This window comes from Antennarius striatus, chromosome 10, assembly GCF_040054535.1.
Source record: "Antennarius striatus isolate MH-2024 chromosome 10, ASM4005453v1, whole genome shotgun sequence".
NCBI lineage: Eukaryota > Metazoa > Chordata > Actinopteri > Lophiiformes > Antennariidae > Antennarius > Antennarius striatus.
In genome coordinates this window covers 4,551,384-4,572,277 of record NC_090785.1, presented here as the reverse complement: position 1 = coordinate 4,572,277, position 20,894 = coordinate 4,551,384, and the positions used below count along the sequence as shown (strand labels likewise).

The 20,894-nt window shown below is 41.1% G+C and overlaps 1 protein-coding gene across 1 annotated transcript in view; it reads left to right on the top strand.

The window, feature by feature from the left end:
* fgfrl1a (fibroblast growth factor receptor like 1a) overlaps window positions 1-18,265 on the top strand; it is a 52,693-nt gene extending 34,428 nt beyond the window's left edge. Inside the window, exons 4-8 of the mRNA XM_068326477.1 lie at window positions 8,718-8,795; window positions 12,279-12,575; window positions 14,438-14,610; window positions 14,699-14,879; window positions 15,291-18,265. Of these exons, the coding sequence (XP_068182578.1) occupies window positions 8,718-8,795; window positions 12,279-12,575; window positions 14,438-14,610; window positions 14,699-14,879; window positions 15,291-15,712 (1,151 nt within the window). The 3' untranslated portion in view covers window positions 15,713-18,265. The remainder of the gene's footprint in view (window positions 1-8,717; window positions 8,796-12,278; window positions 12,576-14,437; window positions 14,611-14,698; window positions 14,880-15,290) is intronic.
* The last annotated feature ends 2,629 nt before the right edge of the window (window positions 18,266-20,894 follow it).

Here is a 20,894-nt window from a genome sequence, read left to right as displayed (position 1 = left end):
ATCATCTCTATTTTAGGCAAATTTCAATCTGTGTTCTGCACTTAACCCCGCTGCTCCATCGATGAAGTGTGAGCAGTGATATAAAACAGCTACAAGAATAAGCACGCACAATGCACGTGTACTGTATATGAAAAACAGGAGACGACATGAAACAACTTAACCAGATACCTTTGTGTTTCAAACCCACGCACACATTTACTTCCGAGGAAACTATTTCAAATACTGGTCTTTGCATGTGTTTTTTTTGGCTGGCCGGAGTTTTAAAGCTGATCAGTGTTCAGTGTTAGTATATACCGGGACCTTGTCTGATCTTGTTTGGTACCAGTTGACCTAATGGGAACCAAATACCATTAGGCCTGATTAGTAGGTAGGTTAGGAGGTAGGTTTTCCAGAATGAATGGATGCCAATGTGATAGGTACTCATGTGTAGGTGTGTGTCTATATTCCTGTCTTGTAGGCATAGTAAAATAACACACAGAAAGAGAGTCATCAAATTAAATACCATGAGATAGAAACCTCCTGTTATGTTATGACACAAAAAGTGACATTATTTTTATGTCATTGATTAATACCTCAAACAGTTAAAAATGTGCATGCACTACCTGAAAATATGAGGGAAAAACACTCCTATCGTCATTTGTGTGAATCCACGCTACCTGAATCTGAAACACCAATCACAGCTAGGGGGTGTGTCCGCAATGAGGTTTTAATAAAAGATGTGTCTTAGCCAATAGATAAAAAGAACTTCTTGTGTATATACTGTAGCTACCAGTCTCCCAAGTATCTGGTGAAGAAACATTCATCAGGCTCAAAAATCCTGACCAAGAATATCAGAACGCTGCCAGATTAAACATTTCCCAGTGTCGACTTCTTCCCTTCCTCAATCACGCTATAAAACCACCTCATAACTTCATCACTAAATACTCCACCGTTTTGTTTTTAAACACATCCAGTCAAAAGTCAAAGGGAAACACACCCGATCATTGATACGAGGGCGCTGACCGCTAAGAGCTACAAGCTTCCAGGAGCATTATTTCTGCTTTTATAACCTTGTGAACAGCTGGTCCATTCGTTTTAGTTCTGCAACAAAAAACAGTTGTGTGTATCGTGAAGTGAGATCAGAGATGTTGAATATTTCAGGCTTATCTAATCCTACTGCTCTCCACCTTTGCGGTGTTTTCTCTCAGCGGATGTTAACGCCGTGTTGCTGCAGAGAAGTCGAACTGAGTTCTGCTTAATTTTCAGACTAAACAAAAACCGTTTTTAAGAAACTTTTGTGTGCCAGTATCGTGCTAGAGAGAGGGAACAAGAGGAGTAAAGGTGTGTGTGTGTGTGTGTGTGTGTTCTGTATTTCCTGAACCAAAAGTGCCGCAGTTTGATCTCATGCCATGAATGGGCTCAACACACTAATTACATCCACCTGTGTGTGTGTGTCTGTGTGTGTGTGTGTGTGTGTGTCTGTTATGAAAGAGGGTGACTGTATGGTTAAGAAAAAAGTGACCCACTGTTTCCACTCTTTCCACACACATTCAGACGGAAACATAATGTAGCTGGAAGTGTTGCTTTTCACTCATAGTACAGTATGTGAGTTGTGTGTTTGTCAAGCCTGTTAATGGACTGGTTTTCTGTCCTATAAGTCAGTAAAACACAGAAACACGTTGGAAGATGTTTCCTGATTCTTAAATCTTTTAAAGTGTGAGACAGAATAAGCGAACAGGCAAATTGCTTCTTGGGTCCTTCAAACTGCTCACCTTCAACCCGTAATTTACCTTTTCCATGTGTGCAATAACAAGTGATGATTCATGGGTTCACCTTTTCAGTACAAGTGAGACAAATTGCCTTTATTTGAAGAAAAAGCTGGATCAAGAGGAGATTGTAGATGCTAGAAATGGACAGCAGCCGACTGCTTGTGTGTTGGTTTGAAGCTATGGGCTAAAGCAGGCAGCCTTTAGGTTTTACCTTGAGAATTAGAAGTTCAATCACTAGTCTAAGTTCTGAATGACAGAACATGATGTCAAATGGAATTACGAAGCATTTTACAAGATATGATTTCATTTTGTAATGTTACATGCTCATCGGGAGCAAAATCCATATATTGCCATTGAGAGCAAATTGAGGTTCAGATCTTTCACAAGGAGGCTTTGACAGGTTGACCTTCAGGGCCCAGGGTTCAAACCAACAACCCTCTGAACTACGGCTGCCGATGTCGCTACTTGAAAGCGGCAACTCCTTAAAGAAGTGAGGCTGACATATCCACTCCAGAAGAGTTGGATGAAACAGGCTTAAAAACAGGTTCATTCAACATTCTATTGATCTCTTCTTCTTTTTCTTCTTGGGATGACCAAGAGCATTTCTGTGTTAAGTCGCGTTATATTTTGTTATCCGTTATATTTGACGGAGCAAATCTTTTTTCTCTGTTAACCGCTAGAAAAACGGCTGTCATTCTGCACCGTAGGGGCAGTAGATCTCCTGGCAAAGAGTCTGATTGAAGACCATCATTTATTGCAATTTTCTCTGTGTGCTTTTAGCGAGCATAATTATGGGGCATGTGATAATTTGATTGTTTTTGTCTTGTTGACTCCGTCATGCGGAAAATATGCATTGGCCTTTAGAGGACAATATTCAGGGAGATTCCAATGTGCCGTATAGAAGTGGTGAAGGAACTCAAATCCACTAAAGAGAAGACAAACCTTTATATCTTGTAGATATAGCATCTCTTAGCTGGCTATTAAATGCTACCTTTGCTACTGTAAACATCACATTTGTTTATCAGCCACTTTATTTATTGGATAAATCATTTAACACCACAGAAATGTGCAGCGCACCAATAATACCATACCTTCACTGTCAAAGTGAATTTGGGCACATTTTTCTTCAGGGTCTGGGGGCAAAAAATCTCCATCTCGTTTCCTAATCCTTAACCTTACCACTTCACTGCAAGGAAGGCCATTAGGGATCAATTATATATTCTATATTAATTTTGACACTGAGCATTTTGAAGAATCTTTTTGCATCTGCTGCCTCCCCATCGCCTGGATGAAGAGCGGGGTCAAATTTGCCCTGTCCAGATGAAAAGGCACACATCCTACCCCATTGGGTCAGTGTTACCCAAATCCACAATATGTCACTAAAATGCAAATTCTGGGCCAGTAGTCGGTTTGAATCCATGTTGTAGCAGAGTTGTGGCCGGATTATACCGTATTTTAAGGCTGTGTTCCCAGGCACAGGTCGATCACCCTTGACGGTCAGCTTTAGGTTAACAACAAGGCCTGGGTTTGGTTATGACATGAAATATGTTGGGAAAAGCAGCAGTGTAATAACACACGAAGCACCCTGACCCCCTTCTACAGGAGATCGTGTCAGACCGTAAAATATAAACAGCGCTAAGGAATTGCGTATAGGCATGAGACACAAGTGGTTCCACATACTCGCTCATAAACGTCACCCAGTGATGGAGTTTATTAGTTCTAAAATCATACAGTTAGGGATCGAGTTTTCGGTTTTCTGCAAGTGTGTGCGTGTTGGTTTGGATACAACAGGTCAAAAAGCTGGAAGCAATTCCTGCCCGAACGTTAACGTGTGTTGATCCTGTTTCACAGAGCCCAGAATGTCACGATGCGTGATCCCATTCGTAAATAGCCTCGTAAAATTGCACTCGTTTTGTTGTTGTCTTGGCCCAGTCGGAGGGGGCCTCGAGAGGGACGGGTTCTTTTTTTTAATATTTGGAACGAGAAAACCTGTCTGGAGGCGTAATGAGATCAAATGTTCCAGAAACTTTTCAAGAGGGAAAGATATTTACATTATGATGACCGTTAAGAGCAGAAAGTGTGTTCTTTCTTGTCTTTGTGATTAAGTGAGTTTGTGAATGCCGGCCAATGTCGTCACCTCAAACACACGTCACCACCGTGATCGCTACCCACTAAATACACACACACATACGTACACACACAAGCTGTTAATCTGTCATTTAAGCCCGTGGTGTCGCTCATAGGGAGTAGCAGTTAGCTGTTGCTGCATGATTGTCTGTTCTGCGGTTACAGTTAATAAATCTCTCCGCGCTGTCGCCCTTCCACCCTCCGACCCTTTTCATCTCTTTCCTGCCGCCTGCTGACCTCCTCCGAAAGTCAAGTCAGTTCCCGTCTTGTTCCCCTTCCCTCTCCGTCACGGCCCTTTTCAATGTCTCTCTCTCATGCTGCTAATGGAGGACTGTGTAGCAGCTCAAGCTATAATGATTTCCAGAAGGCTACACAGCCTCTCCATGAGACGGAGTGTAAATCACAGTGGTGTGTGTGTGCGTGTGTGTGTGTGTGTGTGTGTGTGTGTGTGTGTGTGTGTGTGTGTGTGTGTGTGCATGGAGCACACGTGTGCACAGATACTGCAGGAAACACAACAACTTTTAAGAGATGATTTTTTTTTTTTTTTTGATCAAGTGTCAAAGTAATGATGAGGATGTTGGGTTTTTGCCTTTTTTGTGTTGTTTTTTTTGTGAAACCGCTTCTATGAAGAGAATTCCAAAGCCAAGAGGTTCAGGGGATTTTATCATGACTTACAGGAAAAGCTGTTATCCTATTGAGTGTTAAATTGCAGTAATAATATAAGGGGCTGCAATCAATGATTAGTTTTGTTATGGATTGATCTAAAACCAAACGCATTAAACGTCTTTCTAGATGATGGGATTAATCAAGCAGTGCATAAAATGTGAACATATGTTGAAGATTGTGTTCATGATATGTTTATATTCAAGAAGAGGTGTCTGGGGAGAGGGAACTGTGGTCATCCCTGCTCAGATTGTTGCCTCTGTGATGGATCTTGAACAAGATGTTCAGATGCCGAGCTCCAAGGTTACGGTTTAATTTAGAAAAAACCTGTTCTTCGTCACATGCCACACTCTCCGTGTTTGCTACACGCTGTACAGTCAGCTGGTTTGCGTGCTCCCCAGTACATTAAACACTAAAGGATTACATGAGCCGCTAATCGCACAAGAACCGCCGCTATGCTACAAGCTGCAGACAGTTTCCACAGATCATTTGCGGGATTACATTGTGGATCTGGAATCACCGAGTGTAAATCGAACCGTTTGTTATAATGAGACTGGGTGTAATGTTTGTAACTTGTGGCGTCTAAATTCAAATAAATATTCCTGAAATGACTGCGGTGGGACGGAAACGTACATGTGGAACATGGGTCATACTGTCTGAGAGATTTTGGTTATCTTTTCACCCACAAGTATTATGTATCTTGTGTTATTCCTACTGCAGCAGTACAGGGCTCCTGTTTTAGTCACACAACATGGTTTCATTGTTTCCACAGTATCATTGAACTCATGGAGCTATAATGACAGTGTGTGTTTTAATAGTGGGTCGGTGCGCTGACAGGCCAGCAAACTGATGGAGAACGCGTGGTGTTTATTCTGCTGGCTGTTACTGTGGCCCCGGGTTGGACGAGGGTAGATTCCCAAAACTGCCTGCAGAAGTTCCAAAGTTCATTTTGGACAACAAAATACAAATCTTTTGTAAAAGTTTAAATGCAGCATCAAATCTGAAGTTTAGATAGAATCAGTCTTAGATCAACAAAAAGGAAAGAGAGTGGCTTTTTTATTTACTTTTTCCCCCAAGCAAAGTTTATCATTCAGCTTTAGGGCGTTCATTTCTTGTGCTCTCGCTATTCCAAAAATCAGGAAATGTGGATGAACAATCCCTCGCATGTTAACGTTTCCCAGACGACTGGGCTACATCCAGGAAACTTTCTCTGCTGATGAAGTTCACGTACCTCGATCGATTCAGCAGCTAAATTGACCTGTTTTCAAAATGTCTCCTGCTAATGTGTGAACTTTGAACCACGTTCAAATCAGATCCCTTTTTAATCCATGTGACGTTTTAAGATGATTCATGATTTTGTGATTGAAACAAAAATCATCTCTCATGGGACCAACTTTTTATTCACCCACTGCAAAGTTAAACTTGTCTACTTGCAGCTGCTGATGTCCAAACTATGCGATTCAATTCAGAAAACTTTATTAGTCCCCTAGGGGCAATTAAAAGCACATAAAGCAAGATTGGTGTAAAATATACAGTGTAAGGGTAAACAATGTAAACATATACAATAAACATAAATAATAGTTAAATAATAACAAATTTTTTTTAAAATTATGTTTAATAAAAATTAAAAACCTAGTTAATTCAGAACCAAGTGAGTTTTAAACTTGATTTATTCAAAACCAAAATTGGTTAGATAATTAGTTCAGAAACTACAATAGTTAGTTTAAAACCAAGTAAGGATGAACTGTGTGGCGGGCTGGGCCCTTCTTTTTTTTTTTTTTTTTGGGGGGCGGGGCGGGGGGGGGGGGGGTTGCTGTCGGGGTGTTGCTGGGTTAGTTGGATACCCAAAATCACATCAGACTGGTTTCTGGCCCTGATGCTACAACAACCAGTGGTCAGCACGAGCTGACTGAAATATCTCTCTCACACACACAGAGGTTCTGTCTACATATCCAATGTCTCTATATTAAAACCTGGAAGGACATGACCCTTTAGGAAAACACTGGCCCCCTGGACACACTGGTGCATACAAACACACACAGCACACACACATATACACACTGGTCTGTTGGGACTCATATTTCTGAGCATGTCCAATGCTGCCTTTTCTCCATAGACCTAAAAGTAAATAGAAGAAGGGGTTATACAAACACACACACACACACACACACACACACACACACACACAATTGCATAGGGGTACCCCTTGCCAGTGAATGTGTGAAATGTAGCACGCTGTTCAGCCAATGTAGATTAAAAGAGATGACAATAAACGAAAGAGGCAGAAAATAAACCAGAGTGAGGGGAGGACTGAGTGAAGGCTGGAATGAGATTAATGAATCAATCATAAAATGTATAAATGATTAAAGGAGAGTGTCACATCTTTTAGGGTAAGAATGTGTACTGAAAGTATACTGACATCAGAACTAGACTTTTGGGCTCTTTTGTTGTCGATGCTCCTGTGAAAAATCCACTCCATCAGTTTGACGTCAACAAAGGCATTGCATTTTGATTTTGGAGAATTTGATATCTCAGGAACTCATTCCGATCTGGCACAAACAACCGCTTGAAGTCGAGAAAGAGCCCATTTGAAGGCTACCAAGAACCTTGAATAAGAATAGCAAGACCACCGCTGTGTTCCATTTGCTTTTTCGTTGTCAGGCCTTCTAGGAGAGGCTGAAAGAAAGTTGATTCAAACTTAAGAACTTTATCCCTGTTTTATCTCAGAATGGTACGATCCGTCTCCGTGTCATAACGACATGGAGTTGCTTCGCCCTCCATCCCCTGTGTGGCCTTGTGGTTGTGTAGGATGTGCTACTTTGAACTGGTTCACGTGATTTGTCACCTATCGAGGTCACCAGTGAAGTCAGGGTGCTTCAGGAGACTGCACTGAATGGGCAGTGGAAGGGCTCCCCCCCCCCGGCCCCCCATAAATGAATCTGCAGGACGTCTACCTTCTAAAATTTATAGGCTTGCATCAGACTGATCTAAACAGTGCCACCCCCCACCCCCCCAGAGTAGACCCCTTACCAGTTGGCTTCAAATGCACTGCCTTTTCTCAGAACACGACATGCATGCGGCAGGAGGGAGTTTTGAAGGGGGGGGGGGGTCAATGGGAGAGATTGGGGGTGGGGGGGGGCATGCAGCAGGAATACCAGCACCTCAAGTTACCTCTTAGATAAATTACATCAGAGCACATGCACCCACAAATGCACCGACACTCCCATATAGGAATTTGTATCGCACATGCACAAAGATGCACACACACACACACACACACACACACACACACACACACACACACACACACACACACACACACACATTTGGGGTCCGGACCAAGCGGCTATTAATACCAGCCCCAGGGATGCAGGTCATCCTTCGTATTTGGATGTCAAATGCGTCTTGTTTTCCATCATCCAAATAGAGATGCTTTGAAGGCGTTTGGCGCTGCATTAAACGCTCCCAGCGTTCAGGTGGTCTTATAAAACCTGCGCACGTATCCGCATATGTACCAGCGTGAACGACAAACATATATAAACATATCCATTTGCAATTACGCACACATGTATTCCTTGCAGATGGTCAGCGGCTGTTTTGTTCCTCTTTCTTTCATTCTTTCCGTTGCTAACGTCGACTCACACAAAGCCGTTTAAAATACCGTTTGTTCCAACAGCCAATCGGTACGATGTGTTCAAAACGATCTGGTTTTGGATTGAAGGAAGACACTTCACCAAAAGGAAATTTCGCGCTCAAGATTTTAGCTACAAATTACAATCGGCTACAACAAACTCACGTTGTTGTTGCGCTGTGAATACATTTGCCACGTCTTTCTTTGAGGTCGTGGAGGAATGACCGACAGCTTGTAGGACTAATTTTACAACTTTCATAGTTTCAATAACTGCGTTTTTACCACAGCCAGACTAATGAATAGGTATTTATTATGTGTGCAGGTGAAGTTGCTGAAGGCAGAGCACCAGATAGAAAATAAAATTTTGGAAACCAGCAATTCTCCCCTGTGGCTTACGACACCTGTTTCACCCCTCGTCCAGCTCAACCTAGTTTATTTTGCTATCACCTGATCAGTTTTAAGACTGTTGACGTTTAGGGATGTTTGTTCTATGTTTTACTCGTCTGTCCACTAAGGATTCCTCCTTGTCTTCCTCTCTTCTGCACCAGATGACTCCAGTTCAAGAGGTGGAGCAGCGACAGCCAATGGCGACTCTGAACATGCCCCGGAGCTGGCTGGGAAACTGGGTAACCGCTCGTAACCTTTTTCTAAAGTCATCACTACAGGCACATAAACATTTTTAAATGAGAAGAAAGCCAAGAGGTGACATTACAGATAGTCGAGACTGTGTGGCATTTTAAATACCCGGTAGCCAGGATGTACAATAAACACCTTGTATGCTGTCAAAGGGGAAGCGGTGAGGGTGGGTGCCCACACACAGACACATCAGGGAGGTTGTTTGCTCAGATAATTGACACTGACAGAGTGGAGAGCAGTCTATTTGTGTGAGGTGTGACTTGGTGGAGCACATTCCTCCCCAGACCCCTAAGTCTCAACCTTCTTTATTTTCCTGTTGTTATCCTTTTATCCCGCGTCTCCTTCCTTTCTCCTCTCCCAGTCTCCGCCGTTAAACAGTCCTGCACAGCGGCACCTTAATGTCACCGAGCATTTGCTTTTTTTTCCGCCCCCTCTATTTGTTTCTTCACTCGCATTCTTTCCATTATGTCTGGCAAACAAAAACTACACGCTAACTGCTTTGGCTTAAGGCCGCGTTTAAATCAAAATAATCTCCTTATGTATTTGAACAAGGTCAATCCGGCGACCAGAAGGAGTGCTAATGCAGGAGGACCGCGGCAGAAATGTAACTCGACCTCGGGCAGGAAGACGCAGCGGCAGCAGATCAAATGGATCTCGGCTGTTTACTTTTGAATCATTCTGACAAAATATCTTTTTTAAAAAGGCTTCTAGAGTTGCAAAATGAGTTTTAAAACCATTATGCATGCGTTTGGTATTTAATAAGCCTTTCAGCATGTTAACCTCTATCTCAAGCCGGATGCCCTGGATCATATTTCATTGATACCGACAAATCCTGAACTTGAACTATGAATGTAAACTCAAAAGGCATTTAGTCGTAGTTGGTTAAATAATCCCAAATTCCAGAATCCAGGTTGGAATTTAAAAAGCTCTCTTTTAGACACTCTCTCCTTCTCTCCCCGCTGTTCTCCGATCAAAGGAAGTCATTGGGAGGGTCAGCAGTATTTTTACACCGTGAAGTGTGGCGTTGAAGCGGCCCCTGAGACCCAGAATAAGCCTGCCCCTTGGCCCGCTCTGGCTCGCACCTTCTCCCCTCTCTCTATCATCGCTTTCTCAGTTCACCCTCACCTCTGCTCTTGGTTTTCCTTTGATTTTATGTCAAACTCTGTCGTCTGTCTTACCTTTTTCTTTTCTTTTAATTTTTTTTTTCTTTTTCTTTTTTGAATGGTTTGTTTTTGCATCTTTCCCGTCTTTGTACTCTTTCCTCTGCTGTCGCTCCGGTTTAATCAGATCAGTTTTAGGAATGTGTCAGCCTTCTTCTCCGCTGACCTCACCGTTTTCCTTTCCATCTGTGTGATTTCATTAAGCTTTGACATTATGAATCTTTCTGTTGCATGTCGCTGCATTTTTGTCCATACCGTGTTCTGACTCCTCTCTCACTTTTTCCAAGCAAAGTAATTACCTTTTAATTAATGTAATAATCCAAATGCAGCATTCGTTACCAGGATTAAATTCCTCTACTTCTGCTTTCCCACTCTCTGGTGGTGGATCTGTTGACCTGTATTGGTCACAGTTCAGCTGTAGTCCGGCAGCTTTTCTTAGACTTGTGGAGACTTTAAATCCTTTCAGGTATGTTTGTTTTGTCATCCTGCCCGGCTTCCTGTCGGTCAGCAGAGAACTATATTCTGCTGAGTAACACAGCCTTCATGAAATCTCCACATTGGAAAGCACGAAGCCGTCACATAACTCTCCCTCCTGTTTGTTTACCCTGGGCTAGAATAATAACTGCATCCAACGGAATAGACGCAACAGCAGTAGTTTTCAGTCTGATTTATCGCCCCTGCTTGATGGCTATCTGCTTTGGCTGGACCAAGAGGGCTGTAAAATCAAGCGCTCCTGTGAATGATTTCCTCTCCTCCCTCACTACTGGATCGTTTTCCTCCACTTTGATGTTTTTGGTTTGTTTTTTTCATTTCTCTCTGATTGGTGTGTTTTTAAAGAAGAATATTAATGTAAAGACAGATTCATTCATTCATGCTGGGTTATCACGCCACTCCATTTTGGAGTCGTTTTATTCTGTAGGACTGGATTTTGATGAATGACTGGATTTTTCATGTGAGTCACTTTCTATTCTCCACAGCTACGCATTTTTTCACCGGATATTTACAGTTAAGTCACGTAGCTGTTTAGTGGGTTTAGGGGTTTTACAAGTGGGGGATTGTTGTAGCATGATTTTAGATAAAATAAATGTGGCTTTTCTTTTAAAAAAGAGCTGAAGCCAACAAGTCTAGTTCCAGATATGCTGGATCAGTGGAAAATAAGGAATCTGTTGTGTGTTTGTGCGTGTTGTTCTCTCTCTTTTGTGTCAGGGAGGAGAGGAAGTGATTCAAACTTTTTTTTTCTCTCAAACAAAACAATTAGGTTTATTACAGTAAATTAGGTTGTATATACCAAGAGGCATGCTGCCATATGTTGTTACAGCACAACACTGAATTCTTGTTAAAGTCTGTGGTGATGATCTCAGCTTGTCTGATGCTTTTTACGCTGCGAAAAATGTCCGTTGTTACCACATCAATTTACCACATCTCATTACTAAAGATTCCCTCTGTGTTCAAAAAAAAATTCTCAGCAGATTTAGGATGATTCAGATCTTTCGTAGTTCCAGTTTTCTATTTAGAAACTGCTTTTGGAAAGATATTTCAGTGTGTTGTAACAAGGAAAAAAACCTTTCACATAGTTTCAATTCATTAAAGTTGCTGAGTGAGGAACAACATTTGTATTGAGCAACATGAATATATTTAATAAAATTTGTTGGTTGGCAAACAAAGCCGACTTCAAATTTTGTGTGATAGAAAGATTAAACTGGCTGTTTCATGATTAACAAAGAAATGAAAAGAGTTTCTAAATAAATGTTTCTATAGAATGGATTATAAAACAATGCGAGGTTTTTCTTTGTATAAAGTCAACTTGATATTTATTTGCTTCTTCTCCAAATATTGGAATAACAAAGATCTATAAGATATCAGGAAGAAAAGAAAGACAAAGACAAAATATATATTTTTTATCAGCTGCAAAAGTTTAAAATTATTAAAAATGATGTTGAACTTTATTTTTGCAGTATTTAAATAAAACACAACGCTTCTCATAAATATCCATGTTTTTATTTGACATACTGTATAGCTAAAATAATAATTCTAACCCTTCCATTTGTGCTGTTAGCTTTTCAGATTACTTCACTTTGATCAATCTCATAAAAGTCACAATTCCTCATCCTTTCCTAATCTGTTCTCCTTCCCCCGGCCTGAACAGAGAGCAGCTTGTAAATCAGAATTCTGTGTGACTGGGAAGCAGAAATAGACTCGGTGTGATCTTTTTTTATTAAAAAATATGAAGTATAGGCAGCTGCTAGCAACACAATCACTTTTCTAATACTATGTTGCTTACAGCTTTTCTCCTCACTTTGTCTCCACTTGCAGTTCGACCACGTTTTACCCAGCCGTCAAAGATGAGGAAGCGCGTCATCGCTCGCCCGGTGGGCAGCTCGGTGCGGCTGAAGTGTACCGCGAGCGGCAACCCTCGACCCGACATCGTCTGGCTGAAGGACAGTCGGCCGCTGGTGGATGAAGACGTGGGAGCTGGAGGAGAAGAAGGGAGGAAGAAGAGGTGGACTCTGAGTCTGAAGAACTTGACACCGGAGCACAGCGGGAAATACACCTGCCACGTGTCCAACAGGGCCGGAGAGATCAACGCCACCTACAAAGTTGAAGTCATACGTGAGTCGTTAAACTAGAACAATGTAAAAAATGTACAACTGTTCATCTCAATTAATTTTATTCCCATCTAGAAAGGACCTTGGTTCAATTTTCCATCTTGTATTAAGGGAGTAAGACTTTAGCAGCATTTAGTAATTCACATTCACAGCCTACAGTTAGAAGAAAAAAATGAAATCCCTTGATAATTGTGACAGTAAATAAGGTTGCATTTAATGGCAAAGTGTAGAGTATCAACCGGTATTTTATGTCCACATTTTTAACATGCACCAGTGTGCTGGCTAATGAGTTGCACCAAGGATAAAAGTTTAATATAGCTTTTAAAGGCCTCCTTACACTTCAATGGCATTTGTTGGCCACCACCAGACTTGTCAGTAAACATCAGTCAAGCGAAGGAACAGCGTTCAGCAGCTTTTTCACAGAGCCAGCTGCAGTTTCAGGCTAAAAATGGCAGAGTTTTACTGTCGAGAGCAGAATGTGAGCTATCATGAGTTGGAAGCTCTTTTTTTTTTATGCGTGTCTGTATTAAGTTTTGTTAGAAGGCTGCAAGAAGACTGTTTTTGTGTTGGATGATTAAATGTTAAGCTTTTTGATGGAGTGTAATTTGTGTGGTTTGCGTGCATGCACGTGTGTGTGTGTGTGTGTGTGTGTGTGTGTGTGTGTGTGTGTGTGTGTGTGTGTGTGTACTGAACTGTATGTCACTGATATGATAGCTCTGTTGAGAGCCTCAGACTAGCTCCTCTCACTTTACTTGGTACATCTGTTGTACATTAAAGTACAGCTGTACTCCTTCCTGAAAGACATTTCTATACACACACACACACACACACACACACACACACACACACACACACACACACACACACACACACACACACACACACACACACCTCAAAAGAAAGGAAGTAAATCAAACTGCTGCTCGCTAATGTCAAATGTGGCATTTTCTCTATCAGTACAGATTCTCTCAGCTGTCCGTCACTGTCAGGTGCTCAAAGGAAAACCAGAAAAAAAATGAGTCCAGGAATGAAACCCCAGTTAAGCTCCCACAAAGCATGCATGATATATGTCCTTGACTAGAGTACGATACAATAAATATGGTTGTTCATTTTGTTTCCATGTCATTTTAGAAGGGAGACACAAATCACTTTGAAAAGCGACACATGATTGCAACTCCTGCACTGTTCAGCATCTCTGGGCTTTATCTCATGACCTAAAAGAAAGATAAATGCCCAAAAAAAGATGTTTTTATCAACTGTCTTTTGATTCATGAGCTTATCTGAATGAGTTCTAGCAGTTTTGCTCTCATATGTAACACATAATTTTCCCTGAAATCAGTTCAGGTCTTTAAACTCCACTGCTTTCTAACTTTTAATGGCATGTCCAAGGCTGTATTTGAACTTCTGCTAAAGAAATGTCATTTTTACATTAAATTCTGTTGAGATTGCATAAAAGGATACACGAAAAGAGATGAATGTCTCTGTCAGGTGTGTTTATTCTACTATATAAACAGAAAAAGTAAAGACAGGAGCTGAAGATAAGGTATCTGTTTCTGTATTTTCAACTGATAGGGAGGACGTGGTGCTGAATACAGCTGACACTGTGTAAATAATGCTTGCAAACCATATCGTTTTCTATCAGGGCTGGTGCATTCTTTTTTTAAGTACCATTCGGGTCAAATAGATGGATGAAATGAGAATTTTCTCTTTCCTTGTTCTTCTTTTCTGCTGAATTTGAGAGTGATTACTGTACAGTCCGTTTTAGCAAAGTTTGCAAAATAAAGCAACCTCGTTCAACTTCATAACTTTGAATTTTGTATTCAGTTTCTTTTTCTTTTGTTTGCGCATACCCATTTGTTTCCGTAGAGCGCACCAACTCCAAACCCATCCTCACTGGTACCCATCCTGTCAACACCACCGTGGACTTTGGAGGAACCACGTCTTTCCAGTGTAAAGTCCGCAGTGACGTCAAACCCGTTATCCAGTGGCTTAAAAGAGTGGAGCCTGGCGATGAGGACAAATTTAATTCCACCATTGAGGTACACAGAAATCCCTCAGGCAAATAACGGTCAAGTTGGATCATCAGAAGTGATAATAATTTTTTTCCTTGAATGATTCTATTCAAAGGTTGGAGATCACCGCTTTGTGGTCCTGCCTACGGGAGACGTTTGGTCCCGTCCTGATGGAACCTACCTCAACAAGCTGCTGATAACCAGAGCGAAGGAGGAGGATGCTGGCATGTACATCTGTCTGGGAGCTAACACTATGGGCTACAGCTTCAGGAGCGCATACCTGACAGTACTACCAGGTTAGGAAAATCATGAATGTGCATTTTTAACATTCTAGATTACAAGAAAGTAAAACGTTTAACTAGGAGATAAAATGCGGTAAAAAAATTATGCTTCTGTACTAACTCACTAAGTTTTGAACTAACTGGGTTTTTAAACTAACCCACTGACTGGGTTTTAAAATAACTAGGTTTTAAACTAATTCATTTTTTAATTCCTTTAACCAGGATAAACTAGTTTACTAGGCCTTTTGGGGACAAATAAAGTTTTTTGAATTTGAATTCTAGTAATGCAAGTCTAGTAATAAAATAAACAATTGATGCTAGGCTGTATAAATGGATTTCATGGATCACGCTGCCATCACCATTAAGTTATTTTTCAATAAATTGGATCATTCTTTGATTTTCACCAGTTTCTTCATTTTCTTGCAGATATGAAGCCCCAAGGCAATGCTGTCCCCACGGCAACGTCCCAAAGCCTCCCGTGGCCTGTCATTATCGGAATACCGGCAGGTGTCGCCTTCATTTTAGGCACCGCCCTCCTCTGGTTCTGCCAATCGAAACGCACCTGCTCCTCTTCCTCATCCTCCTCTGCTCTTCCCGCCGCCCAGCGGCTACCAGCAACCAATCGTGACCGGAGCTGCACAGCGGCGCCTCCTCAGCAGGCCAACGGGGACAAAGATTGTCTTTCATACGAGGAATACGTTGCCCATCAGCAGCTGCTCCTGGCGCAGGGAGGCGCCGGATTGGCTCCCAAGGTCTACCCGAAGATCTACACGGATATACACACGCATACGCATTCGCACGTGGACGGGAAAGTACACCAGCACCAGCACATCCACTACCAGTGTTAGCATCGAAGCTAGCAGCACGCTGTGATATTTCACATTCAACTCTGAAAGAAAGTGTTCCTGTGTATTCAGATTTTATCCACCACACACTAACTGCTGACACAGAGAGCAAAGGACGAGGAAAGTTACATCCAATAAACCAGGAGGATTCACCCAGAAAGATTTTTAACTCGGTCTGCTGCAGCTCTTTGTATGAAAACGGACTTATTCAAGACGTAAAAAATAAAATAAAAATGAAGAATGTAAAAAAAAAAGAAGAGAGAGATCCTTATTTTTTAGCCATTCTGGAGGCCAATCCAGTTAAATCTATACGAGAAAAACCCAAAATCTTTTTATATGAAATCTTTTATGTAGACTTTTAAATCCCTTATTTCCATAGGCATTTGTTTGAAGTGAGAACAAACTGTCGCTGCAAAGTGAGTTAACAACCCAATAATTTACTTAGCTCTGTTTTTATAAAACTTTAGACACAACCACAAACTCCTCCCTAACAGCTCGTCTCCCTCTATATCCACTCATGTATTCAGTGGAATATGAATATGTATTATGTATGTATTATTTAGCACGCTGCTTCATTCTGGATAATCTATGAAAAACAATATAGCTTGTGAGTAATCTAATAGCATCATTTCAGATTATATCTCAGGCATCAGCCCAACTGAGCCATAAAACACACACTTTACCCTCAGCAAAGATGACTGCTGCTGGTTTTTGCTTCTTCGTGGTTCAGCTGCTATCTGGGTACTGTGTGACAAGGAGTCAAGCTGGTTTACTGCGTTCAAACAGTGGATCTCTCTTACTAAACCGACGTTTGAAGTGGCTACGGTGTGATTTCTTCCTCTAATGACTGGCATCCCGCAGACAGGTGTCATTACCTGTTCCGCACAGTCTCCTCCTCTTCGGATTTGATTGATGCTTTAGAGGAGATGGAAGAGGGATGCGAGTTCTCCTCCCGCCTTCGAAACTCTTAAGCCAACAGCACAAAAGGAAGAGCTTTGTGATACCCTCTGAGAACTGTTTCCAGATTTTATGGATCACAGTTGGATCATTGGATATGTCGCGTATTCTTGTTAATCTGCGATGAGGTTTAAAGGATTAAAAAGAGTCCTCAACTCTTTAGAAAGTGCTTCACAGTATGACCTCAAGTATAATAGAACATGTATGTGCACTGTTCTCCACATGTGGTTTGTTACAAAGCAGAGGGGCTCCTCTGTTGTCTCCATTTATTTAAATAAAGAGGAAAATTGTGAGCAAAGACTGCCTCTCCTTCACAAAACCCTCCGATATACTGATGAGGACACTCTGAATACTAAAAAGAAAATAAGATTAAATTTATAAATTAATCTAATATCAGTATTTTTATTACTCCCACTGACAAACTACAATATATAAAAATTTCTCAATAGATTGAAATGAATCCAGGATATGTGCATGTTCTTCATACAAGTATTTATCATTTAAAGAAGAGTGATAATAATACAAAACTTGATTTAAATACATGTAAATACAGTTTGAGACATTTCGTTGCTACCCAACAACCACACCTTCACAGGTGTTTCCACAACTTTTGGCTGATCGAACTCCCTTTCCAGTTTGAGTCTTGAGTTGGAGAATACAAAATAAAGTTCAAAGTTGTTGGGTGATATTTTGCTTTGAGGGGGACTAAAACTCATGAAAACAAGACATCAGTGTAAAATTATTAGGGATAGTCACAGTTAAAAGCTTTCAAGTCCAATCATTTTCATCCAGAGTCCAAAGATTCAGATTGTTACTAAATTATAAAATGATCGGAAAAGAAAATGGCAGTCGAGTTTGTTTTTAATTACAGATATGTTTAAGTGACGGTGATTTCCCATCTTGTTAAAGGGCTTCATATCATGTCAGTTCTGTGTTCCCTTTGTGTGCAGGGGAACGAAATCTGCTTGATTCATAACTGACTTGTTAAAATATTTTTTCAAAGAAACGTTTTTCTTAATTTTTCAGGGCTGGACAATTTACAAAACGGTATTAAAAAAAATCCTCAATGGAGTACAATGTTCTCCGTGAAAACCATCCTCAGATCAGTGGCCTCTCTTCCCCCCCGAATTTCACACGTTTTATTTTTATTTTTGTGTCAAAGCTAAAGGACTGCCACTTAACAGACTGTGTATATAAATGTGCACTTACCAGTGTTTGAATTGTAGTAACTGATAGATAATTTAGGGGAAATGCTTTGGACTGACGGTAGATCTAGCAACACAATGACCCACTAAACAGTGCAAATGCTAAAATGGCTCAATAAAAAAAAAATTTCAAAAAAAAGATTTTCTAAATTATTTTCTTTTAAACTTGCGTTCTGTTTCATATAATTGGGCATTATATGACATAAGTGGATTTTGTGTTATAGTAGTGATGTAAGCTATGTAGCGAATACCATGTTCCTGTCAATGTAAGATAATGTATTTATACATGTCGCCAGAATATTCAAAATGTTATCGGGAATCTTTGTATGGACAATCTTGTACAGTTTATTATCAGTTAGGTTACAAATTTTGCTCCCATTGTAATCATGTTATTGGTGCCATTAAAAACTTAAATTTATTTTCAAATGATTCTGGATGTCTATTCTGTTGTAATCCTTGAGAGGTTGGGGTTTCCCCCCCCCCCCTCTGTCGCCTCCGGTCTGATGCGATGCCTTACTGTACAATGGGACTCTTTTTAAGTGTACATACTTCTCTAAATAGTTGTAGCCCAGCAATTGTGAGAGCGGCAGCCAGCGTTTCATCTGTCAGCTAGTCTGTCTGTGGAGATGAGAGATGGACATGCGGTGCGTGTATATAGAAGGTGTGAAGGCCTGACTTGTCCCCCTCTGACTCATTTTGGAGAATATGATGAAAGAAATGTTGTTGAAAAGATGAAGGGTGAAGGTGGAGGGCAACAAGGCAGGGGACATGGGAATGGTAAAATACAACAGCAAATAACTGAAAGGCATTCTACACACTTCTTCCTTTTAGGAAGAATTTCTTTTAAAAAAAATTTTTTTCACTGGTGATACCCTGAATTGTCATGTGTACAGAATATGGTAGGTCCTTGACTTTGTGTTTTGCCTTGACGACAAGCAAAACTTTACAAGTCAGTGTGGCCAACACATTAGCGCTCAATTCTCACCGACTCCTGAGGAAAATACCAGTAGCTGTGACAAATGTGCACGCCACATGGTTCACCAGCTTCATGCCGACTGTGTCCGGCTAGAGTTTGGTGCTGAGCAGGTACCATGTAAGAGCATTTTGGTTTAAACAGCTGCTTGGTGTGGTTGATGGATTAGCTGTAATAAAGTCACTTAATATAGAGGTTCCTGATGAGGGCTCCCTGACCCCTTTGGCCCCTCAGCCCTGCAGTGAATCCATAGATAATCCATTACAGCTTGTGGTGCCTGTAATAATCTTTAACTAATCCCTTGCAGAATGAATTTTACCAGAGAAAGCTTGACCAGATGACACATGTTGATATTAATGAACTGGATTTTAGTAGAGTTGGATCAGTTATTATCCAGTAATGTGTTGGTTTCAGAAAACATTCTTATTTTCCAGATGATGAAATGACAGAAAAGCAATAAATAAAACTGATTATTTGAAGAAAAAGACAAACTTCCCTAAAATCGCTCCATGTTTGCCTTCTTTGTTTCCAGAAAGAACTAAATCACATCACAGGAATCTGTGGTTTTGAAATGTTTGCATAGTGAAGGCGATGACAATATGACCTAACCTGGGGGTTTATAAATCCTGGGCTTCTCCGGGTCTGGTAAGCTTCAGTGGAAATACATCAATATCAGAGGCGCAAGATCCAGAAAATACATCTATCCTACAAATTTGTAAATCTAGGATAAGGTCATTAAGATTATTTTTGTTTTAGTGGGATTTTTTTTGTATTCCTGGTTATCTCCTGTAAATTTGGTTGACTCGGGGAGCGGGGGTGGGGGGAGAGACGGTGAGGACAGACATGGGAGGAAAAGATGAAGAAGAAGAAGGGAGGAGGAGGAGGAGGAGGATGACACCGAACTGAGCTGCTGACAGATGTGTTGAGCTCACTGCTGCAATGCAATGATGAGAGGGGATGAGAACATGGAGATGAGATCCCTGAGGATTGAGGAAGTGCTGGAGTACAAGACGGGAGGAGAAAACATGACAGAGGTCTGATCCGACGGTCTCCACTCAAGTCCTGTCATCACGTTAATTATTCTATGATTGTTTAATAAATCTTCTATATTCTCTCTTTACGTTTTCACATTCTCTGCTCTGATAACAACCTTTAAAAGAAGAAAATGTAATTTAATGCAGCCGAAGTTCTAACTGTCTAACGTTTAACTGGATAAATGTCAAAATCAGATTGAAAAACATTGTGCAAATAAATCAACATACAGGTAAAGTGTCACAACGATGAACAGAACAGAACAAAAGGATGCCATTCCAACCCAGTAATATTCAAATAGTTTATCTTTATGGCGACTGAGGAGCTCCAAGCATAAATCCTTCTCAGTAAAAGTTGTTTTAAATACTGCTTTTTCCATTTTTGAGTGTGTGAACGTTTCCTTTCCTCTCTGTTGCTGCCCGACACAACACGTTGAAAATGAGAGCTTTATTTCATCAAAACCATTACCAGAACAAATGTTTAGTCCGTCAAACCTTGAGGTCTTGCAGAACCTTTTTGCTCGCTCTCAGATTGGGTTCTGGTGTGAATCTGGCTGGTAGAAAAGGGTGTGAAGCCATGCAGGAGATTCCTGGGCGCTTGAGTCAACAGCAGCTGTGGTTGGTGATGAAGAGAAGCTGTCCAAAGAGCTTTTTCACCGGCAGCAGGCTTTTCACTGTGAAAGGACGTCTCAGGTGAATGGAGTCAGCAACCATGAAGGGCTCAAACAGAGATATGCACCTGGGAGGAAACAGAGCACACATATCCTCATAGAAACCCAAAAGAGGCACACCTGAACTCTCTTAGAAATGAGACGTATATGCAGCATGTGAACGCAGCTACTGTGGGAGTTTGCGCGCAAACGTACACACACATATGCAAAAAGCAGATGCATGTATCACACACACACACGCACACAGACACCTGGCTGGCATTGAAGCGCTGTTCTGTTTGCATACCTCTCCCTCTACCCACTCATCCTCCACGCAGACACAAAGCCAGCACTAAAACTAGCAACACA